The sequence below is a fragment of the Furipterus horrens genome, unplaced genomic scaffold (assembly GCF_987537825.1).
Source record: "Furipterus horrens unplaced genomic scaffold, mFurHor1.1.pri manual_scaffold_15, whole genome shotgun sequence".
Taxonomy (NCBI): domain Eukaryota; kingdom Metazoa; phylum Chordata; class Mammalia; order Chiroptera; family Furipteridae; genus Furipterus; species Furipterus horrens.
In genome coordinates this window covers 1,302,357-1,327,100 of record NW_028327185.1, presented here as the reverse complement: position 1 = coordinate 1,327,100, position 24,744 = coordinate 1,302,357, and the positions used below count along the sequence as shown (strand labels likewise).

Below are 24,744 nucleotides of genomic sequence, written 5' to 3'. Positions count from 1 at the left end.
CTCCCTGCCCCCCAACCCCGTCCCCACCGTCCTCTCAGGAGGCAGCCCTTCCCTCCCCCAGCTCCTCTCAGTGCGGCCCACGGTGAGCAGAGCAGGGCAGGCCGGGGTCTCAGGCCCTGAGCGCCTGCCTTCCGCCTCCGGGCAGGGATGGAGGGCGGAGGACGCCCAGGTCAGGAGAGGGGCAGGCCAAGGAAACGTGGCAGGAAGTGTGGGTTCTGTTCTCAGCGGCGGGAGCCGCCACCACTGCCGCGTCAGAAGCCGGCGTGAGTGACACCGTGGGAGAGAGTCTAGAGGAAGTGGGAGCAGGGCAGATGAGCTCTGCAGGTCAGACTCCGGGCTGAAAGGGGAAAAGAGAGGAAGACGGGCCGGGCCCACAGGCCTCTTCTCCCGCCCCCTGTGTGCCTGGGCGGTCCCTGTCCAGCCCTCCTCCTGGCTGACATCTCTTCCTGAACACCCTGGAGAGCCACGTGGGGCCGCAGCACCCGGCCCTCTGCTCCGGTCTCCTGCCTTAGTGGCATTGTCTCCCTGATGGCCACACCTGCCCCAGCAGACCAGCACTCCGCTAGTGAGCGGCCCCTGGCTCCCTCCCGAGGGCCTGCAGCGGCGCTCCTCCCCGCTGGGGCTCGGTGCTCCGAGACTGCAGGCTGGGTCAGCTCCCAGCTGCACTCACAGCCAGGGCATCCTCGCCTCCTCCTCCCACCTGCCCTCCCGGCCCTTCCTCTTCACGACACCTGCAGCTGGGAGGCAGGACTACGTCTGACCCTGAGCTCCGTGTCAGCAGCGGGAGTGCCTGGCACCCTACAGACACTGCTGTGGCGTGAAACCATGTTCTGGAGTTGGAAAGTGAAGTCGTAACACTCGGTCTTTCACCAAACTCACCTGGTCTCTCATCCTTTGTATGTCAAGGAAACACTGTCCCCTAGGAAAGTGACAGGACCCTGGCTCACCGCCAGCAGGGACCCGGGTTATGTGGATCAGGTCTCAAGACACCCTGTGACCAATGCTGCAGGCCTGCCGCAGACCTGGCGGGCCTGCCGTACATCTGCCTGGCATTAGGGTCTGTCCAGGAGCCCAGCATAGCTGAACATGGACTATGATAAACATTTGTGCAAATTTTTACTTTAAGCTAATGCTGAAAATCACCTCCTAAAAAGTACGTGGCATTAAATCCCCTGGGAAAGACGACCGGCATGTTGAAATGTGAGGCCTCGGCCATGGAGCACATCTGTGACGTGTACTTGGGCATGACTGATCTTATCAGGCATCTCTTAAAACTCCATTTGCTAAAAATCACTAAATGCACAAGTTCAATCCTTAAAAATTAAAAGGTGTGAGCTGCATCTTACGAGATGGCAACAGCCAAACACTGCTTCGCATTTACTTATTTTGTGTGTGTGCGTGTGTGTGTGTGTGTGTGTGTGTGTGCGCTCACCACCCCAAGTCAAGTCTCCTTCGGCGCCATTTTCCCCCTTCACCCTCCTCTGCCTCCCCGCCCCCTCCCCCCTGGTCGTCACCCCACTGCTTTGCATTTAGACGTGTCTGATAGTCTCCAAAATGGACTAACTGCCTAAACAGGGAGGGATCCCAGAAAAGCCACTCATCAGATTATAAACACCAGTGCAAAAAACCCACAGGGCACCTCTGGTTTTAAAAAAGTTTCAAAATAGTCTCCCATTGTCTTTGATTCCTCAGTTATGCCCAAATGAAGTCCTGCCTTAAACTGCTCCAGAACAGGTTCTTCAATAGACCACGGTCCAAAAACATAGGGTGTGTGTATAAACACTTGAGTTTTTACTCTGGAATAAATCATTATGTTTTGCATTTTTTCTCGGAAGCACTTATTCCGAAAAGAAAACAAAGCAAACTACATGGTATGTCAACAGCCCTGACATCATCGCACTGTTTCTGTTTCCGAGAAAACGCTTTCCTTCCACCGACTTGTGAGCATGTACTAAGCAAGACCGCTAAGGCCGGAGACCAAGAAGTGTCAGGCGCTTCCACAGACTGCTGCGTTCGGGGGAACAAAATAAGGAAGGTGCCAATTTGACACCAAATTTCCTTTATATTCATCTTTCCATGGAAACGATAAAAATAGCCAGAACATCACGGAGCCAGAGAACAACCTACTTTTTCACGGTACAAAGTCTGTTCTTCCTCAAAAAGGTCTTCCCCAGTGTGCGAACCCCAAGCATTCGCCCTCAAACCGCGCGCACTGACGATGGCCAAGTGTCAGCAGAGCCGCCTGGGGAGGGGTCGGGGAAAGCAATGACCACACATACAAGGACGACCGTCCCGACAGCCAGCCGAAAACCTGAATGTGCGCGAATCAGGTGAGCCCAGGGAGCTTTTTCTGGGGACATTCCCCCCCAACAGCTGCCCCGTTTTTAGTCACACCTGAGCCGCACAGTCCTGCGGGGAGGCCATCAAAGTGTCCCAGCTCTGCGCCCCCCCCACCGCCGCCCGCCCTCCGCGCACTGGGGGCCACGCCGGCCAGCAGCTCCCGCGCCCCCCGCCCCCGCCGTGGGGGGCTGTCCTGGGCAGTGTCCCCAGTCTCCCCCCATAGAGGCCGGCAGCGCCCGACCTGACCTGGCTCCGAGCTGACAGCCAGGACTGTGTGCCAACAACAGGGCCCCGGGGCAGAGCGCTCAGCTCCGGGGAGAAGCCCCGCCGGGCCCCGCCCCGCCCGGGGGCCCCGCCCCGCAGCACCCCGAGCGAGCGCACGCCCGCACTGCAGAGCCTGCCGACACCCCCGAGCCCCGCTTCACACCCACACAGTAGGGGCACCTCACAAACTGATGCTACAGGTCTGTCCGCTCAGTCACTTTAAAAAGGGAAAATAAGGGGACAAAGCTAAATGGGCGAAGCCCAAGTTCAGGGCCTGCGGGAACAGGGCGGACTTTGCCTGCCGACGAGGAGGCGGGCCGGGGGTGCTAGGCCGCTGCTGAGCTCTCGGGCAGAGGTCCCCCCATCCAGTACCACCTGGCCCAGACGCAGGGCTGACCCAGCAGCGTGGGGTGAGCCCCTGTGGCTCCCAGGTGCTGCCACAGGCCGGGTCCTCTCTGCACCCAGGCCCTCGACGGCCAGAGAGGGCACAGGGGGCGGGCACTGGGCGTCTGCTGAGGGGAGTCCAGGCCCCGTGCCTGCCCCTCCGGGGCTGCCGAGAGGCTGGGCGCCTTACAGGACGGCCGATCTGCAGATCCCAGGGTGAGAGAACCTCTAATATCGGGTGGCACCATTGTCATATGGCAATGATCACGCACGTTCTGGTTTTCTTCAGGACGTAATGTACTGAGATGATTAATATTAAAAAATGTATTGAGCTGACTTTCTGATTACCATCCACGCAGTAAATACAAGGTACGAATGACTGCGGTATCTGATTCCACGGTCGATCAGACAGGCTTCCTTTGCCACAGTCACCTGCTCCCACGTTACTTAGCTCAGCTGCGGCGGCCGTGAGCTGCTGAGGAGTGTGGCACCTCCTGAGCCCCAGGCCAGGCAGGCGCGCCTCCAGCCCCCGTGGGATGACGGTGTCATTGGGACCAACACCCACGGGACTGAGCATCGCCAGGGCCGGCCTAGAAATCACGCTCGTGTACACAAGCCTCAGCTACCGGCAAAGAGCTCGGCCCGCTTCCGTTACAGAGAGTACCGTGAAGTCGGTCAGCAACGTGCAACTGTAAAACACCGGAACAACGCCTACCGGAGCCTAACTTAAAATCAAGTGATGCTGTAATATGAAAACTGTGACCGAGGCTTAGATTACCGATGAGTTCATCAATGAAGAGGCTTTAGCTAACCTAAGGTTTCACAGAACAAGGGGCGGGAAGGACTAACCGAACTGTGAAGACGCCCATTTCCAAACTATAAGCTAAGTTTACGATTTCTTCACTCTATTCCACTCAAATACCCAATCGTGATCATTTCTAAAGGGTTCTTCATTTCACACGCTCACAACACAAATATTCAATGTTTAAATTTCACCTTTCAAGACATTTCCAGAAACGCGTTGTAATTTTCCCAAGTGAAAAATTTGTTCTCTTCAGAAAAAAAAAAAAAAATTTCTGACTTATTTTTATTTTAAACCCCACCCAGCGGTCCCTGTCCAATGTTAGGAAGCCTCCCTCCTGAAGTCGGAAGCGGCTGTTCCGGAATTACAGGGAGGCCCTGGCCGACCCTAAACCTCACCTGAACCAAGAAGGCCAAAAGCAGGATCTGTTCTGTGAAGCATGTTTACCAGAAACGAGCTTTTTCAAAACCCACGTCACGGCAGGTCCAGCCAGCAGTGCTGACAGGCGGAACTTCTTCCTGTCTCTTCACGATCTGAAAACTCTAAACACATTCATCTCATTTATTGCTAGGCGATGCCCCCACCATCTGCTCTGGCTAGTATTTCATCCGGAAATGGTTCTTTTTTTATACATTTAGCCTCAGTCATTTGTGTTCTGAATATTTTGTCACAAAGCAAGAACATGGCAGGGAGGGCGGTAGCGAGAATAGCCCGATCCCCTAAACCACTATTTGCACGAGGCTTCTAAACACAGCCCCTCACTCAAGGACAAGACAGTCGTACAAACAGTCTGAACTTCTGCTCCCACGTCCCGCTGCCCAACGCCAGCCGAGACCCGGCGCAGGGCGTCTCCAGCAGCCAGCCCCTCCTGATGGCCCTGTCTGTGGAGTCCCGGGGGTGGGGTCGGGGGGTCCGTGGGGTGAATGACTGAGGAGAGTCCGGAGTGATCCTTTCTTACTAAATTCTAAGATGCACGGTGTTTATTTTAGGTTTGGAAATCAGAAGAGGAATGTCCAGCAGTAACTGCCACGAGAAGCCTTGAAATGACTCTATAATTAGACAGCCAACCCTATAAAATTGGACTTGCACATTGTGTCAGAGTTCCCGTTATAATTCTTCCTCTAGGACTTGATGTTTAGCGGAGAAGGAAACTGTGCTTTTACCTTGTAATACGGACGAGTTGTGAGAGTATTTTTTCCCCACATTGAGATGTTCACCCATTGAGTTACAATAATCCAAATCTCAACAGTTCCAGGAGAGAACATTTAAATGTTCTTATTAGAAATACACTATTATGAAAGTGCTGCTTCTTCCCCATCTTTTCCTAAATAGTGTCTTCTCTCCTTTTTATAGGTCATATGCACTAGCATTATCAGCAAAAATGCCATTATTTCATTAATATTCCTTTTCTCTACTTGCCAAACATCAGTTTGAGGTCTATAAAGTCAAAGAGTGAACAAAATTAAAAACTCATTTCCTCTTCATTCTCCCCGTCTTCTCTAGTAATCTCCCCAACCCGCACTTCAATTCTGCCTTCATAGCACATTCCGGGGCTCCCGCAGTAAGCCACAGGGACCCCCAAAGCTGAGCGCGCTGACCACCCCCAGCTGGCCCTGTACCCCGCGGCCTGGTACACAGACTGTCCCACGGCCCACAGGTAGCCCTGACCTGCGGACACTTCCCTATTTCACAACCCGGGGCCTTCCTTCCCGTCCAAGCAACCCTGCCACAAGTTCAAACGCTTGGTTTTTTACACCATGTTCCACATGCACAGGGCTGTTCATGTTCAAATAAATCCCGAACAAGCTATGTTCAGTCCAGTCCTAACCTACTTTTTTCCTGACTGAAACATGAGGCAATCTGAAGAGTGTAACGGTTTCAGGTTACTCTTGCAAAGTTTCTAAACTCACCCTCTGAGAGAGCAGCTCAGTCGCGGACGGACGTAAACACAGACGTGCCTGAGGATGGAAACATCTGTATCTGAGTGGACTTCCCACACAAAAAAGGAAAACTAAAACGTCCGGCACTTCTGCAGCAGTGACTCCTGCCCGAGTGACATTCCAGTCCCTTACCAGCAGCGTGAGCCTCACCAGCACAGTTTCAGACGCTCGCTGAGAGGCTGTGACGTCACAAGAGGGGCAAACAGAACAAGCTGCCTTCCCGCCGCGGTCCCCGTGCAGGCGCCCGGGGCTGCGGCCCTGGCTCCATTCTCTGACCTCGTGCCTACGAATAAGTGAAGTATACAGACGGGGTGTATTAAAGGCAAACATTTCAAGGATGATTTTCATTCCTTCTCCTTATCCATTGGCACCTCAGCCTGCTCTCTAATCTCTGCTCAGCACGCCTGCTGTCTGGGGCACGAAGGAAGAAAACGCAGCCTCGGAAAAGCGTGGCCAGGCCCGCGGCCCGACTGATCAAGGTCACGGGTGCCTATTCATGGGGACCCGCAACGATACCCACTTACAGCTCCCATTATCCTCCCCAAAGAAGGGCCTCTCTGTCACCGCCTGCACTCGGCTTCCCGGCAGCAGAGCCTGGCTGACGAGCAACCCCACACACAACAGTTGCATTGCTGATGCTGTCATTCGGTTTTGCAATCCACTCTTTAAAAATTAATCTAAAAATGTCACTGCCAGATTTAACAAGCTGTACGGATCCCAGAACTGAAGACTAAAACTGTAACTCACAACGAAAACATTAACTTCCCAACAGGCCATGTTTACAGAACAACATTCTTATTCAAAGCAGAAGGAGCAAATGAGCGAGTCACAGGTTAAAATTAAACAATGCTTTTCAAAGCAAACCTTAAAAAAGCAATTATTAATTAGGGGGTTTCCAACTTTTGGCAATCGGTCCTGCTCTTCCTCGGCCGTCACAGAATGTGCCTGAGCACCAAGACTGGCTCCCGCCCCTTGACTGGGGACAGAAGCAGAGGTCGCCCCCAGCTCTCGGTGGGGTTATTGATTAATTGCTCCACAATCGCACCAGGTTCATAGCAAACCCAAAACCCAAGCACCAAAGGCGGACCTGAGGAACGGCAGGCACAGCAGGGAGAGCTTTCCAGGGTCCTCTGTGCTGCCCCCCAGCTCCTGGAACTCTCCAGGACCCCATGGCTGCTGGCGGGAATGTCCCCGCCCCCCTCTTCCTGCCCTTCTCCCCTCTGAGACGCCCCCCGCCCCTTATCACACAGATCACACCAGCTCTGCCTGCTGCTCTTGCGCTCGCCTTGGGAGGACAAGGTCCAAACCCTTCCATCCTCTCCAGCTTTTTATCTCCATTTCCTAAGAGACCCTGTTTCCCTCCAGGTCAAAGGTGTGTGCTGCTGGCCGCCAGGGTCAGGTGGGAAGTGACGGACTGGTGGGACGGGGTGGGCACGTTTCCTCGCAGTGGGAAACGCTGAGCTGAGGTCCCGTCCCGCATCTCCACGGGACCCACCCGCAGAGCAAGCGCAAAGAACCATAAATGCCCTCCAGCTCATCGTCAAGAACTACGTTCCACACGACCTCAATGTTTTCCACAAAGGCTGGGGTGCGAACTGCGGACGAGAAGATCTTTAAGTGCCCTCCATCCATCCAATACTGTTTAGTTTAGGTGCTGGCTCGCTCACCTACTTGGAACAACCTCGAGGCAGCCTCTGCAGGGGGGCTCCCAACCTGGTGCCCCGGGTCAGGACTGGAGACAGGGGCCGGCAGGGGTGTGCACATACATGGACTCGTAAGTTTCCAGATGAAGCCTGTTTCTGCTCCTGTTTGGGTTTGGGAGACCAACTCTCTCATCAGCGGCCCAGAGTCCATGGCCAAGAAAGCCCGTCTGAGCACTGACGTAGCATCTGCTCCTGGGGGTCACACTCTGTGGCGTGCCGTAAGGAAGAGCGACAGGGTCACGGAGAGCAGAGGTGTTTTTAAAGGGTGTATCCTGTTTATGGGAATAACGTCTTCTAAAACTCCCATCTCGAGATCTTTCTGATCAAAGGTTAGGGCAGCAGGATTCCCAGACACTGTCTTCATGCCACTGCTCATTTTAATAAATCAAAGATGCTGAAAACTGCAGGAAATGGAACTCACACGTGGCCCCTCAAGCCCGGGAAGACTCACTCACCCCAGAGGAAGCGGCTGCCGGTGGAGCAACCACTGTGCTCCCCAAATCGCCGGGAAGACCCTGGACAGACACGCTCACGGAACTGGGCTACGGCCTCGCAAGGGAAGCGCAGCCCCACCGCAGCGCCTGCGTCCCACATCACAGGAAGCCCAGACCACAAAACGAAGCAAAGGACAGTCTTCAGACGGACTGGACTCCGAAAGGACCACTTTGAAGCTCAGGAGGTGACTGTCTGAGGGACGTTCTCAGTGGAACCAGAACCTGCCACCCTGGGGGCGCAGGGCCAGGAAGCCACAGGCTCAGCCGGCCCCCCGCTCAGTCTCCATGCGACAGTCGGCTGGCAGGGACCCCAAAGGCCAGACACTGGGGAGGGACCTGTCACCTGAATGGCGTAGCACAGAACACTGAACCTGAGGTTACCTGCATCGCGGTTGGAAATTCTTTTAATGAAAAACTTAAGTGCATATTTTTTGTCCCACTCTTGTCGTTACTCAGTGACCTCACCAAGGACTCCCAGCCCTGCGAGCCCGCAGCGGGCCTCGCCCTGCACACACAGCGCAGGAGGAACACAAGGCCATGGCCCACTTCGCATCCTGAGACCCAAGAAGCGAAAACCCCGACTTCCAAGCGACCAGGCCGCAGCGGCCTGCACGAGGAAGGGGGGGCAGGGAGGCCGTAAGCCGTGTGGAGGTCAGTCCAGAACCGGAGCGGACCCCTGTGCAGAAGTCAGAGCTGGGCTTCACGCAGTCAGGGGGGCCGTGCTGGGCACCTGGGGTCAAGGAAACGACCAAGCGCCGGCAACACCCTGGACAAAGGAAAAGCGCGTTTGCCGTTCCTGATCCCGGGGGCCACGCGCTGACCCTCCTCCGCAGAAGTCCCTCCTCGGGCTCAGGATCAGGAACTGCGCGTGTCCGACGCCAGCGCCTGGTATGTCCTAATTCCACGTCTGCAGCCACCACGTTTCACAGCACGGTGACCTCGTGATTTTATGTGGCCGTCAGCAATTCCCTCCTCATCTTCAAAAGTGAACGTTTACTAATAAATGCCTGTTCTGCACCTTCCTTATTCCCACCCTAGCCCTTCCCTTCCAGCACCTGTACTTTCAACCCCTGCAAACATTATTAACTATGACTTAACAAGACTTTTCCTCCTACTCAAACTGCTGAAGCCCGTTCTCATTTTTGTCACACTTCTTACCACTTTTGAGGCAAAAAGGATGTTGTACCTGGAACCAAGATACTGGACTCTGATTTAAAATGAAGCCCCGACGGCAGTCCCTCTGGAGTAACACTGCGCACAGCTAACCCGACTTCAGTAAACCGTGTTCCGACTTACGTATTAAATTTCTCTTCTTCCATATAGGGCGCCTCAAACACAAAGCAAAATAGTCAACCAACTTCCAAATAAACTTAGAAACACGAAATACTTGAGTTTAAAGGAAAACACGAAAATAGCAGCCCCTGCGCGCAGGCTGGGCCGCGGGCACGACTGTTGTGGCGTGAGCACTTTGTGGGGTTAACAGAGGAGTCTGAGAGATGCTGCTGCGCATGAAGTGATACCTCCTTTCTTCGGTTGTGTGATTAACAGGTCTTTTATTGGTAGTAAACTAGAGCAAACAATCAGAATAATACATATGCAGTTTTCAGTACACACAATAAAAGTTAAAGAAATTCAAAACCTGTATAAAACTAAACACGGGAGGAAACTCATCCAGCGTTAAGATACAGTGGTGAAGGTCCTGCCACCCTGCGACTGCAGCTCGTACTCTGCACCCAGGAGAGCCCGGCCGCGCTCACCGACATCAGAAATACAGGCTTTTCAGAATCACGTGTATTTAAGAGGGTTAAACACATTTTCTAAGAAGCTTGCGGTGGCAAGGAGGCGACCCTTGAGCTGGCAAAGCACATTTAAGGGGGAAAAGTGGGGGAAGGAAATTAACTAGCATTCTGTAACCATTTTAATAATTTCTTATTTTCCAAACACTGCTTCATAACCGAAGTGTTTCACACTTGCACAATATTAATTACTTTATTATACACGGAGCCTGGGGTAGGCTGGTTACACAAGACGGCAAACAAACAGTGGTACTTTCCTGACGTCAGAAGAGCACGTGAGACCGAGGCATCACCAAAAGTACATGAAAACTCATCCGCAGAAACAGCAAAATACATGGAAAAATATAACCGGGGGGAAACACAACGGCTGAAGAGTGGGTTAGAGCGGAGCCGCTGTCACCAGCGGCTTCCAATGGCAACCAGGGCTGAAAGCAACTTGTGCCAACGTCACAAGCCCCCTGTGCAATACTGACGGACACGCCCCACCCCGGGGACGTCCGAGGCTGCAGCCCCACAGAGGCCCCGCGGGCACCCTCACCCCGCCGCGCTCCCGCTGGAATCACAGCCTTGTTAGCATCTCGGGCTCCCAGTGAGCGTGGGGCTTTGCTATACATGAAACCCTGTACAGGTCTGTTCTTTTCAGTGGGGGTTGGCAGATGTTTATCTTATTGTTTAGTATTTGGATGCCCACAGGCATATAAAATGCATAATGAATTATCTACCGGGATGTAACTCATTCTAAAATTTAAACTGTCAAGACCGGAAGAGAGAACAAGGCCCAGAACTCTTAGAACAGGGGGGAGGTTAAGAACAAAAAAAACAACAAAAAATCAAGCCAGAAGTGTGGGTGACAGACAGTAACTAACGTAAACAAGAGGACGCGTCCTCAGGCTGCTCAACACCACATACCCCGAATTTCAGAGAACTGTGTGATTCGGACTTAGGCTCTAATACTGGGCCCCCCACCGGGCCTGGACGGTGCGGACACGTGGGGCTGCAGCCTTGTGACAGCGGGGTGAGGAGAGGGCGCTTTGTCTCTTTTTCTTCTCCTTTCGTTAAAGCTCTCATTCCAGGCTTTGATCAAAGATCCAAGAATATTTGTTCTACCAGGCTGGAATGAATGTGGTCTGGAAGTTCAGAGTACACTTAAAAGCTGCAAGAGAATATAGGTAGCCAACATCTCAGAATTTTGGATCAGCCCAGATGGAGACAGCAATTTGAAATGTTTTCGATCCCTTACTCAGGTGATGAAACGTATCAGCCCAGACAAGAGCAATTTGAAATGTTTTCGATCCCTTACTTAAGTGACGAAACGTATCCCATACTATCTGTAAATTGGATATTCCATTACAGTGATAACGTATAGAATTCCCATGCGTTATTACACTTTCCTGAGAGTAAAGCAATTAGAATAACCTTAATCCTAGCAACAAAGTTTTTTTGTATTTTTACATTTTGTTTTTTTGTAGGTTTTTTTTTGTTTGTTTTTTACTTTTTTTATTTTTTTGCATTTAAAACTTTTGGGCTATTCCCTGACAATCTATACATGTAAATTTGATTGCTAAACATTGTCACTTGAATGTCAAACTATTTTTAATCTATTGATTTTGATTAAAAATCATAATAGAAACAGCTAAAATCACGCTAACAAAATAAACTAAATATGAAAAGTTGCATTGAAAGGGCATTACATTATTCTTAATAGGATCGTGTACAAACATTCCAATGGCAGTGTTCTCAAAACAAAACAAAATTACATTAGGAGACCTCCAGCCTGGTCACTCTTGGGACCTTACCTGTAACTCTGGCTGGTGGGTGTCTTTACTCTTGTACTACATGGCTCACTCACATCAGACATCATATTTGTGTACCCTGAGAAATCGGACACTGAAGTCCTGACTCTGTGGTCCACTTCTCCATTCGAGTTACTGACAAAGGTCATTGGCACCCTGCTGCCCGACTTAAACTGAGAACCGAACGCTTGTGCAAAGTTCTCGATCTGGTACGTTGTTCTAGGCTCTACGTCTTTCTGAGGGTCTATCTGGCTAGCTAACTCCTGAGATGGAATCTGAAAGCTGGTTGAGGACTCTAAGTTCTTCTGCTGTTCCTTCTGGCTAGTCAGTTTCTGAGATGAGGACTGGAAGGCCGACGAAGTCTCTAAGTTCTTCTGAGAATCGATCAGGTCATCCAGCTCCTGAGAAGGGGTCAGCTGCTGATGGGCAGCGTCCAACGCGGACAGGTACAGACCTGGCTGAGACCCGAACAGCATCCCGAAAGGAGGCTTTGGCAACGATGATGGTAACACTGAGGTAACAGATTGGCCGAAACCACACTCCAGGGGAGACGTAGTGTAGATCTGCTTTTCCGGGAACAAGGTGTGGTTGTGGAGAGGGGAGGACAAGCTGACGAACTGGAAGCCGTGTCCGAGCGCAAAGCCTGCGTTAGTGGACTTCTCAAACGCCTGCTGGAGGTATTTGGAGTATTCCTGCAACATGCTCGCCTTGTCGCTGGAAGCGGTCTGGGTCCCCGGGCTCAGACTCTCCTCCTGAGCCAGCTCCGAGTGTTCTCCTGAGGTGTGCAGATCCACCCGCGGCTCGGCGAGGCTGAAAGGATCCTCTTTCTGGCTCTCCGACTTGTTGGAGTACTGGTCCAGAATGCTCTGCAGGACCTCGTCGGGAATGCCAGACTTGTCGTGACAAGGCTTCATGTCCGCGCTGAGCGCCGAGGAGTCGATCAGCGACAGCGGGGCCTCGCTGTCCAGAACACTGACCCCCGCAGACTGGATGACGGACTGCTGGGAGGCCATGTGTCCCACGTTGATCGAGAAGGCACTGTTGCTGGTGGCAGTCGGTAAGTATCTCCTTTTCTTGGAAAACTGCATGGCATCATCATAGTTACTGTTCATCTGGCCTTGCTTGGCCCCCGCGCCCTGGAGGAGCCCGAGCGTCTCCACCCCGGCACCGGCCGCGATCCCGAGGGCGCCGCCCGGCTTCCCAGACAGGGCCTTCTGTCCGACGAGGTCCGGCAAGGGCGACACGAAGTTCAGGTAGCTTTTGTCGGTGTTCTTCCGGCCCCCCTTCTTGAAGATGAGCTTTGGCACCCTCTTCTGAAGGTCGTCCAGCCCGCCGCCCAGGACGCCGCCGCCGCCGCCGGCAGCCATGGCGGGCATCTCCACGGAGTAGGTCTGCAGGCTGAGGCCGCCGAGCTGCGCGTCGCCCGCCTTCGCGGCCTTGAGCTCCTTGTTCTCCGCCGCGACGCCCTTGGCCTTCGCCTTCCGCCGCGAGGAGCTGCTGGTTCCCTGAGACAGCGCGGCCAGGCCCCCCGCGTGGCTGTGGCCGGCCGCGCCGGGCTCCGCGCCGGGGGCCCCCTTGGCCACGGCGTCCCCGCACGTGCGCCGGTGCTTGAGCAGCCGGTCCGTGCGGGAGAAGAACTGCTGGCAAGTGTCGCACTTGTATGGCTTCTCTCCGCTGTGCGTGCGCTTGTGCCGCTCCATGTGGTACTTCTGGATGAACTTCATGCTGCACTGGTCGCAGCCGAACGGCTTCTCGCGGCTGTGGATCTTCTCGTGGCGCTGCAGCAGGTACTTCTGGATGAAGCCCATGCTGCACTGGCCGCACTGGAAGGGCCGCTCGCCCGTGTGGATGAGCACGTGCCGCCGCAGGTGGTAGGAGCTGCGGAAGGCCGCGCTGCAGTGGTCGCACACGTGCGGCTTCGGGCTCGGGCCCGCGTCGCCGTCGCCCCCCGGGGCCGGCCGGGCCGCGGCGCCGGGCTTCCGCTTGGCTTTGGTTCCCTGAGATTCTGGCTTTGGCCTCCTCGCCTTCTTGCCGGCCGCGGGGTCCTGCTTCGGCTCCTCGCTGCCGCCCAGCAGGGCGTCGCGGGGCTGCGGCGCGGGCGGCGGCGGGTGCAGCGCGCTGAGGTCCTGGATGACGCCCGGGCCCGGCGCCCGGTCCTCGGCGCCCGCGAACAGCCCCCCGTAGTGGTGGTGCTGCGGCGGCTCGTCCGCGTCGGCCGGCTTCTCCTGCTTGATGCTGACCAGCGGCTGCAGGAAGCCCCAGGAGGCCCGCGGCGCCGGGAAGGCCGCGCCCGGGGCCGCCGGCTCCTTCTTGAAAGTCATGTCCGGCGCCGGCGGCGGGGGCGGCTCGGCCGGGGCCGCGGGCGGGGCGAGCACGCACTGCGGGGGGGGCGCGGCCGGGCCGGCCGGCCGGGCGAAGCTGGCGACCGGGGGCAGCCGGTGGTTGAACATGACCAGGCCCTGCGGGAAGCTGGGCTCCATCTCCGCCCGCCTGCCGGGGCCGCCGCTCAGGAAGCCGCCGCCGACTCGCATGCCCCGGAGGAGGCCTGGCTGCGGAGGGAGAGGGGCCGGAGAGGCGGTGGGGCCGGGCCGCGGGACCCCGAGCCCCGCCGCCGCCGCCGCCGCCCGCCGCCCGCCCGCCCCGAGCCCCGCCGCCAACGCCGCCGCCCGCCCGCCCCCGCCCGGCCCGCCCGGCCGCGCCGCCCCCGCCGCCCCCGCCCGCACTTACGGTCCCGCCGCCGCGCCGCCGCCGCCGCCGCCGCCGCCGCCGCCGCCTCCGGTTAATAAAAATAACGCCGTCCTCTCCACAATGGAATTAAAAGCCTCCCCCGCAATGCGCAGGCGCGGCGCGGGGTCTGCCGGGAGTGGCCGGCCCGGCCGAGGGGAGCGCTGCGCCGACAGTGCGCAGGCGCCGCAGCTTCCGCCGGCCCGCCTGTCAATCACCGGGGCGGTTGGGCGCAGGGGGCGGCCCGGAGGTGGGGGGGCGGGGCCTGGGGAGGGGCGACCCTCCAAAGAGAGGCCTCCGTGGCGGACAGACCTGATTGGTGGGCGGCGGTGAAGGACAGGACGTGGACGGAAGGCGCTCTGGGGGGTGGACCTCCGGGGGCGGGGCCCAAGGGCAGGCTGCGGGGGGCGGGGGCGGGGGCGTTGGGGGGAAACTGAGGCCTGCACGGCGCGGCGCCCTCCACGCTACAGTTTGCAGCCCCGGTGTCCAATCGCAGTCCAGACCCCCAGGCCCCCCCCCCAGGGCTCCCCCCAGGGCACCGCTGGCTGCACCCAGCAGCGCTCCAGGCCGGCGCCCGGCGGGCACGCAATCACATGGCCGGTGCTCCGGCGCGGGGACCCCGCGTGGTGGGCGCCCGGCCTCTGCATTCGCAGGAGGAGCCTCCTTGGGAACCGCTATCGAGGTACCGTTGGAAAAAAAAAACTAAGTCGTCTCGCTGCCAACCCGCCTGAAGGCTACAGGCGCAGGAGCGGCGCGAGCCAGGTGCGGCCGCCGCGGAACACACGCCCACGCGCGGGCCCGTCCCGAGGCTGCGATCGGCCGGGCTCCGCGGCCGCCTGGCCCCGCTAAGGTCTCGGCGAGGCCCCGGCTGCCCTTCCCCGGGAGGCGCCCCCGAGACGCGCAGGCGGGACAGCGACCGGAGGAAGCCACGTCTTGGAGTCAAAGCCGGATCCACAGACCTCGCGCCCCAGTGGCCGCTGCACACGCAGCGCTCCCGCTGCGTTCGGCGTGTGCCAGCGCCTGTCCCAATGGTGTTGATAAGCCCCGGCGATGCCGTCATAAAACAGTCAGAACGAGAACAATGGGCACTTTGCACCGCTGTTTTCTTGATGAAATGACAGGTCCGGTTTTATCCCACTATTTGTGGCTACGTAACTTCTGATAGTTCAGTAATAAGTGACTTCTCAGAAATGTCACCGCTGGAACAGTAAAGACTAGTAACAAATCCTGATGGGCCTCTCTGAGTCTGCCCCCAAACTCAAAAGACAGCATTTAATGAGCATTTTGAGATAAGAAGTATTAGTATTATTCTGCCACTTGAACACTGTCAGGTGTAGTTAAGTGTTAAGAGAAAGACTGGAAATTCAGAAACTTCAGGCGGTGGTAAAATATGAGTCGGTGCCTATGAGAAATGAGGCTGCGCCTTTATTCAGGGTGTCAGTGTTTAATGGTGAGCCGGATGCATATAAGCCAGTCCAACCATGAAGGGCAGTCGGACACTCATATGAAAAGCCAACTTTGTTCCTCAGTTATCAAGATAAGAAACCTGTCACTTCTCTCATTCACTCCGTCAGCCTTGAAATACTCAGAGCAGACTTACCTCTGGGTTGTACACCCCATATATCAGGAAGATGGAGAGACCCTGTGAAATAAAACGGAGGGGAAAGCTGTTAACGCTAATCATGTCCGCAGTAGGAACACCTGAAATAAACTTTCCTGGGAACAGACAAAAGAAGACACACTTCATCAAGGTCAATTTATTTTTCTATTTTTCAACATTAGCAGCTGTACCTGGAGCATTTATAAGAGAACACACCAGCACGTCACGGAGAGTGATGCTGGTGTTCAGTCCCTGAGAAACAAAATAAAATGCCACCCCGGGTACATAGGATGTTAATGAGGAACATCGGTATGCCACCTGGACTCTGAAAGATAGCTAGGTGATGAACAAAATTAAACTCAGAAAATGCGAGCAAAGCAGTCCCAGCAATAGCCGTGTGCGTCAGTATTTCTAAGCACTGGTTTAGACAACGGCAATTTGAATGTATTTGGAACTGTCTTCAATGGGTTGCCAAAAATTTTAAGATTAAAGTACAAGGCAGCTAAAAGGATAAACTTAGGGTAATAAGTATGAGTAGTTTTACAATACCAGTGCAAGCTGGGATAAAATGTCACGTGATCGGCTGTTGTAAAACTGCATACATGTTTACTGAATCCTATATATAATAAAAGTTCCCCAAATCTGCTAGTTAGTAGTTCTTAGCTTTAGAAAATAATTAATTGTAAAATGTAAATTAAATCTCACTCTTAAATCTAAAATCTTACTTTTTTAAAGTAAATTAAACTGATATGGTTGAAACTTATTAGAGGTAATAGGGAGCAAGAAATTTTCTATGTGTTTTTGCCTTACAGAGGAAATAAAAATCTGCAGTGTGCTATTCTTGTTAGGTACCAATAAACCAAATATTAAATAAGGATCTGGATTAAAATCTGAAAGTGCTTCAAATAGGTGAGTAATACGGCACTTTCAAAAGGAACATATTACAGGAATATTTTAACACGTTTCACCTCTGAATTCTTATATCTTACGGATAATGGAGACAATCCTAGAACAAGGAGATTAAATAAAACAGAAACAAGTTTTGTTCTTGTTAGTTTCTTTCAACAGACTTTATTTTTTTTAAGAACAATCTTAGATTTACAGAAAGATTGAGAAGATAGTGCCAGAGTTCGCATCTATCATCCCACGTCCGGTTTCCCGTTATCAACATTTTACATTAACATGCACATGTAAAACTATTGCGGTACTTATGTATATTTGTTTTCAACAATAAAGAAATTTTTGCCCTGACTGGTGTTGCTCAGTGGGTTGAACACCGGCCTGCAAACCAAAAGGTCGCCGGTTTGATTCCCAGTCAGGACACAGGCCTGGGGTGCGGGCGGGATTCCCAGATAGGGGGGGCTGCCAGCGGCAACCGATTGATGTTTCTCTGCCTTTCTTTTTCCCTCCCTTCCTCTCTCTCTAAAAATAAATAAAATCTTTACACTTTTTTTCATTTGGGTCGTAATCTTTTGAAAAATTTAAGTGTCCTGAGAGTCTTGTCACCGTGTACACATGTCAAAGCTCAGCACCAACACTCCACTCCATCTGGCAAACAGCCTTCAGGCCCACAAGGCGCTCAGTGAATTCAGGCTGCGTAGACGGGTCTCATTTGATAGGCTACGTGTTTGCCCCTATTCTAGATAATTCAAGAAAAAAATATTTCTTCTCTGATGCATGAAAAGGGGGTAAGGTGATGGACAGTCCTCCTTTCCTTAGTAACGCTTAGTCTTCGTTTGGTATTGTGTGATACAGGCGCCAAATTACGAGAGGCCCCTCCAATTTTAATTCTGTTCATGGCACAGAAGTGCTCTGTTTTGTACTGTAGGTGAGTTCCCCACGGTACACAACAATTTCCTGTACATTGAACTATGTGCTCTATGCTTTCTATATGTTAGCTGTTCACACGAACCGTGTGTGATCTTTGGAGACTCCAAGAGCCATTCTGTGGTGTGTGACCACGCCTAGAATGTATCTGCTTTGTAAACTCAGTTTCCTCTGAAAGAAGGAAGAGCTTTGAAAACCGCACTTCCCAGTGTCTCCGTAAAGTGAGGAAGAATACGGACCACGTCCCAATATTTTTATTCTGTATTCCAGGTTGCCTGTTCTACGTTTTAACTTTTAATATGGAACCCTTTAAAGTGGTGTAAAAACGAGCAACAACAGAAGTCTATCTTTTGAAAGAAGGATTTAGACTGAAAAAGAGTTAAATAAAGGCTGCTTCAATCTTAAAAAGTTTTTTTTTTTGCTCTTTCTCCTTTTTTTTTTTCAACAGACACAGCCTTGGGCACATAATTGACCAGCCCCGGCAGGACGGTATCTAAGGATCCCGATAAGATAACACCTGAGGCAGGAAACCACCCCGGGGAATCTCTGCCTTCCGTTTTCCCCCTGGCCCACCCCAAGTGAAAGGTAAACCATGAATAATAATAAGTAAAATCATCTGTGCTTCACCCCTGGTGACTTTTGTCCCCAGATTTTACGGGCTGTTGTGTGCGGATTTCACACTCCTGAACCTTATAAACCCCTCACTCCTGGATACACTTCCCCTGTTTTCTATTTTCCAAAGGGAAGACTCAAAACAAGACATAGCAGACATAAAAAATGTAAGTCATAACTATGAGCCACTTGTCAACTGCAGAGAGACCGGCTCAAAGAACAGCCAGAAGCAGCCAACTGCCAGATGTCAACTCGCCCTGAGATTTCTGGAACTCTGTCCCCCAACATTCTGCCCTACCCAGGAGTGGCCGCTTCCGAAATGCACAGTCCCTCATGGGCGCTGGTCGTTTCTGCTAGGCCGGCACAGATAGATCCATCCGGAGTCTAGGAGGTGTCTGTCTATAGAGGTGCCAATTCCCGATGCCTTAGTCACAGTTGGGGTAACGGTCATGGGGGAGGGAACATCCCATGAGTGTACTGAATGGGCAGGAGCCAGGACCAGGGAAAGAACTCGGGGATGCTACATCTGATACTGTACAGGAGTTAGAAATAGAAATGTAAGAGCTCTGGCTGAGGGTTGTCCCACCAGGCCAAGGTTGTGGGTTCAATCCCCGGACAGGGCACAGACAAGAATCAAGCAATGATGCACCAATAAGTGGAGCAACAAATCGATATTCCTTTCTCTCTCCCTCCCTCTCTCTCAAATCAATAAAGAAAAATAAAAATAAACAAGCACTCCTTCATAATACCTCAGGTTGTCTTTTTTTTTAATAGAAACTTAAGGGGATGAGGGAGGGAAAAATCATACTTATTTCGTTCTCATTTTTCTATGAAACATTAAAAACTGAGGCGGCTTTGGAGAGTCCGCACCGTGACAGAAGCCTGTGAACGCTGTCGATCCGCAGTCCCAAAGGCTGACATCCAGTCTGCTGTGTTAATTGATTGTCCTGTTCTTCCGTAATGCACTACATGGCAGCCCCGACATAAGTCTCCTTTGAAGTGGTGATATGTCCTTCCCCGGCGGGACAAAGGACAGGAAAGTGCGGGCACCCGGGGCCGGCCTCCGCGAGCATCAGAATGATATTAACAATGCTGATATATGCACCGCTCCCTGAAAGCGCGCTGCATTTACATAACCCTGCCGTGCCTTTCTGTGGCGGCTGCGGCGGCGTGAATAGGGTTCACTTTATTTTCTAAACGGGGATTTTCAGGCTCGCTCCGTGCTGCAGGTTAGTGTTCTGCCTCCTCATGAAGGGCTCTCAGACCCCTCCTCACTCGTAATTTTTTTTTAAATTTATTGATCATTAGAGAGAGAGACAGACAGAGATTCTTGTTCCACTTCTTTATGCATTAGTTGGTTGATTCTTGTATGTGCCCTGACCGGGAATCAAACCCACAACCTTGGTGTGTTGGGACAGTGCTCTCACCCACGGAGCTACCCAGCCAGGGCCTGGGGGGACTTAAAGCTGAGGCTTATTGAAAGCATTGCAGTTCGATGAGCTCACAGGGTCGGGGCAGGGACTTGGTCTCCAAGATTCCTGGTTCTCTTCCAACCTGGGAAGGCCTCCCAGGTAGATGAGGACAGAGGCTTTGCCACGGATGCGCAGGGGCCGTGGTGTGCCGGGTTCTGTCTTTCAGACTGCTCCTTACAAATTCTCCTTCAGGGATGAACACTTGCTAGTTGCTGGGAAACGTACCTCTTCCCACCCAGAGGCTGCTAGGTAACCGTATAGCAAATATCCCTCTCATTATCGCCATTTCCTGAACTTCTCTGACTGCATGCGCTTGTTTATTTTTAAATCATACTCCCACCGACCTTCTGTGAACAGTTCCTGTCCGGGGGACTAATCCCCAGAAACAAGAGCGTTACTTAGCAGGGTGTGTGTGTCTGAGCTGCTGGTTCCACAGGGTGCAGTGGCAGGGACCTGGGAGCGACTCCCACACCCTCGACCACGGGAGGGGCTGGAAAAGCGTGGCCTTTCATGGGGGGGGGGCAGCTCAGAGGGGGCAAGAACTCTGCGTGTGAGCTGGAGGGAAGCCCGCGCGTTGTCAGGAGTGAGGAGCAAAGGAGAGAGACGGGAGGATCAGGCAAAAAACAAACAGCAAAACCTTCTGTTGCCTCTCCCCAAATACACCCGATCAAAGCGGGGAAAGTTGCAGAAAGAGGCACCCTTAACCATCACCGGCCTCCGAGTGGGAAGGTCGAGAGGTCACACCCAGGTGGGGCAGCAGCAAACTGGAACAGCATTCAGGACATCAAACCAAGAGGTGGGAGATGTGTTCCGTGGGGCACGTTACCATGGAGACGGGCACAGCACCTGCTGGGGCCAGGCCCTAAGTGTCAGGTAGACGCAGGCAGCCTTCATCTGACTGGGGGATAAGATTGTTCAGGTTTTTCTTCATTCCTATTATTCTAATATAAAGACTATAATAAATTTGAACAAGGTGCAAATAGGCTTATTTAAAGTGCATTCGGTTTTTAAACAAGTTTATGTCTTAAAAAGAGATGTATATTCATTCTGATGAACCACCCCTGAGACTTCAGAAGTTTATGCAGTAGAACAAGCAGTTTTACCAGGGCAAGAGGGCAGACTGCTGAAAGGGCGCTAGAAGCTTCGCAGTGATTGACTCTTCTGTGTTAGGTGTTTGATGGGGTTGCTTTCTGAAAATCAGATTCTTGAAGGAAGAATGACCAGGGAGACACCTGAGAAAGGACATTTCCCAGAGAGACCTGGAAAAAGCCCCACCTTGGGAGGCCACCCAGCTCTCCGGGGACCTGCCCGGAGCTCAGACCTGTTCAGCCAGTGGGTTTCACCGGATCCCTGAGGCCTCGCCTGTCCTGCCCCAGAGCTCGACTGGTCTTTTCTGGGAAAGGGGCCCTGTGGAAGAATTTTCATCTGGAGCATGATGTCATGAGACTTTTTCTCAGTGACGCCAGTGGGGATGAGGGAGGCGGGAAGAAGGGGCAGAGACCGGAGGCAGGGCACCCAGTAGGAGGTTTTCATCAGGGTAAGAGCCCCAAACTGAGGAGATGGCGGTGACGTGTGTGACCTCACGGATGCGGTTGCTGCGTGGCCGTGGCGGGAAAGGGCGAGAGCCGAGTTCCAGGTGATGCTCAGATCTCTGGCTCCAGGGATGGGCACCAGTTCCCAAGCTAGAGAATTACATGGAAGAATCACATGTTTGTTGGGGAAAATAAGACCTGTGGTATTTTATGTATGTTGAATGGGAGTCTGTCCAGTGGGCACAGAAGGCTGGGCCTTGGGGAGGCTCTCGGGCACAGGGGCAGAGCTCGGCATCTTCAGAGCCCCGGTGACGTCCAAGCCACCAAGCAGGAAGCGTGCAGAGTAAATAAAGGCGATGGCCTTGGCCAGAGTTGCGGGAAATACCACCTCTGCTTCAGAGATGAGCAGCAAGATCAGAAGCCCGGGAAGGAGAGTCAGAGAGGTTAAAGGAGGCCGTTTCCATGGAAGCCAAAGGAAAAGGTTTCGGGGAGGAACAAATGATCAGCAACAAACACAGACTCTAAAAGCAGTTGACCTGTCTTCCAGGCATAGCTCTGCCTGGATCTCAGGCATAGCTCTGCCCTGGATCCCAGGCGTAGCTCTGCCCTGGATCCCAGGCGTAGCTCTGCCCTGGCTCCCAGGCCTAGCTCTGCCCTGGCTCCCAGGCGTAGCTCTGCCCCTAGCTGGCTGTGTGACTTACTAGGCTCTGTTCCTCACCCTCATAGATCAAGCGCCCACAATAATTTTACCTGCCTCACCGACTGTTACAGGAAGTAAATGTGTCCATGTTTGTAAAGTGCTTAGCACCATGCCCAGCAGGAAGTCATTGCCGGAGGAACTCCAGCCATTGCCACCGTTAGATGAGATCAGAAAGGACCTGCGAACGCCGTGTGTTTGGGACTGGCTGGTTCCTTCCATTCACACCTGGGCGCCTGCCCCAGGCCGGGTGCTGAGGACACAGCCGTGAACCAAGTGTGGCGCTCGGATGTCAGCCTAGGGTGCAGGTGCCAGCATCACGGCCATGTCACAGACACGAACAGTGAGGGGCGCAGACGGGCTCAGCACGGTCATGGGGCCACGAGGCGGCAGAAGCAGGTCCGACCTGAGCTGGACCGGCTCTGGGATCACCTCCTTTACCTCTGAACCACAAGGTGTCCCGGCGGCCCTGTGACCTCAGCACCGGCGGCCTTAGGAGCCCGGTGGGGGCCACAGCGCACCGCAGTGGGCTGAGCACTGAGTGGAAGCCAGTTAAAGAGCAAGCCTGAAGCTGTTTCCACCGAGAAGCAGACGAACCAAATCCAAGCGAGGGGTTCGTGGCACGGTCACGCGTCTGAGTGACGGCGTGAGGGACGCTCAGGATGGAACAGAAAGCAGGGGTGTCCTTTGGGCAGGTCTTTCCCAGTAGGTTTCCATGAGTCCTGGGCACTGCGCGGGCTCGGTCACTTTCAGATGGAGCTCCCCCCAGCAGGCCCAAGGGGCATGTGCTTGCTACCATTTACTGAGGCAAGAGCAGCATGATTTCAATATCAGATCCACGTGCGGCAGCCTCTCATTCTGTGACAAAACTCAGAGACAGTGACGTCTGTCCTCCATTAAATTCAGGGTCACCAAAGGCTGCAGATGAGAGATCAGAAATGTTTGATAAATGTAAAAAAAAAAAAGAAAAGAAGGAATCTGAAGCGTCCCACCCTGACTCATGCAGCCCGCCGCCCGCAGTCCTGGGATAGAGTTCAGGCGCTCGCCCCAGCCCCCTGCAAACCAGTTCTGTGGCCGCAGGCGAATGACACAATCCGTCCGGGCTTCTGCTTCCTCGTTGTAAACAGAGATAATAATAGGACCTGCCTCAGGGCTAAGGAGCTGAATTTTTAGCAGAACACCTGGTTCAGAAGAAGACTTCTGGACAGTTTGTCCCGTAAAACAAACCCATCACTGTCTTCCGGGATGGTCGGCAAACAAGAGTCTGTAACTTCAGGGAGGCTGGGGTTTGCCTTCTTTGAAGGTGAAATACGGTCCCTCTTGCACCCACGTTCAGGTTGTAACCGAAAGGCTGTAGGGAGCCAAGACATGAGGAAGGATTTTAGGACAGGATTCAGAGGTTCAGCAACAAACGGGGTCTCCTAGAGCTTTCTTTCCACTGAGGCCGTTGGCCAGCTGCGGCCAATGCTACGCACGGACAGCAGATACCATTTTACAGACCTGGGCTGTCAGAATTGCAAACGTTTGTTTAAATGTTCTATGAATCAGGACCCTTTCCTCACCAAGGACGGAAACCCGACTCAAACCAGACGCAACCAGCAGAGGGGAGGAGTGTGTGGAAAGGGAGCTGGGTCGCTCCCAGAAGTGACAGACCGGCTGAGTGATTAAGTCTGGGAATGGCGAGGAGGGGACTGAACAAAGAATTCCCTGTCTGCTTCCGGTCACTCTCTGGGACTGTCGTTTGCTGGGAGGGGCGGCGGCGGGCAGGCCCAGGCCCCCTTTCCCGCAGCCCCTGGTAGGAGTCTGGCCCCAGGTGAGTCCCTGGCCCCCAGGGGACAGTCTCAGTGGGCTCAGGAATGGACTCTTGTGATTGGCTCAGACCGGCTGACAAGTCTACACTTCAGCCAACCGTGGGATCAGAACACCAGCTCGTGAAAGAAGGTGACCGCTCCCCGAGAGCCAGAAGAAGGGCCGGGCACAGAAATAGTCCCCAGAGGAAGGTCAGCTCCCCCAGCGACGTCACCATCCCCGGGCCTCGCAGCTCAGTGGGGGAGTAAAACAAACGCGTCTGCGCGTAAGAAACGAGGAAAGGCTTGTGAACGTGGACCCTGTATTAAAAAAACACAAAGTTAGGCACGGAAGGCTCCCTGGAGAGCTGGGTTCTGAATCTCAAGGGAGGAGGGAAATCATAGTGACCGACGAGAGGGCTCACAAAGAATAAACTGGTAGAGAAAGCCCTGCACAAGGAACGAGTGAGCAAGCTGTGGTTTCTTGGCTTGACACCATATTTTGCAGACACTTTAAAAAAATGGTTAGAAAAAGTTTTTAATCCTGAAGGAAAGTGCGTAAGACACATCAGTGAAGAAAAACAGGCTGCAAAAAGTATTATTTCAGCAATGTAAAAAAAACCACAAAAAACATTTAAATATAAAGAAAGAAACATGCCAAGGTATTGAGGTTGACACTCGAGTTGTAGGAGTATGGATTATCTGAGTTTTTCTTACAATACTATGGATTTTTCAAGTTTTCTATTTCTTTTGTTATCAGAAAATGTTTTCTATAAGTAGATTTTAAAAGATTTTTAGTAGTCTGGAACAATAAATATCCCAAACTGTTAAATAACCAAAAGCTACAACACAGTGGGTATCACAAACCAAACCAAAAGGTCACAGGTTCGATTCCCAGTCAGGGCACGAGCCTGGGTTGTGGGCTAGGTCCCCGCGAGGGCGTGTGGGAGGCAACTGATCAATGTATCTCTCACACA

The 24,744-nt window shown here is 53.3% G+C and overlaps 1 protein-coding gene across 7 annotated transcripts in view; it reads right to left on the bottom strand.

Moving 5' to 3' along the window:
• The window catches only part of ZNF281 (zinc finger protein 281), a 28,400-nt gene extending 14,023 nt beyond the window's left edge, over positions 1-14,377 (bottom strand). For 4 of the 7 annotated variants that reach the window (XR_016508263.1, XR_016508265.1, XR_016508264.1 and 1 more), the window contains exons 1-3: positions 6,255-6,380; positions 5,863-6,013; positions 5,701-5,748 (exon numbers count right to left, since the gene is read on the bottom strand). Coding sequence is in view for 3 of the 7 variants with exons in the window: in XM_090263313.1 (XP_090119439.1) it covers positions 11,516-14,047 (2,532 nt within the window). In the remaining 4 variants the exon portion in view is untranslated. Of the gene's footprint in view, positions 1-5,700; positions 5,749-5,862; positions 6,014-6,254; positions 6,381-10,974; positions 14,086-14,243 lie in introns of those variants that run through there. The other 3 variants (XM_090263311.1, XM_090263313.1, XM_090263312.1) reach the window with 3 other exon arrangements.
• Between the last annotated feature and the right edge of the window lie 10,367 nt (positions 14,378-24,744).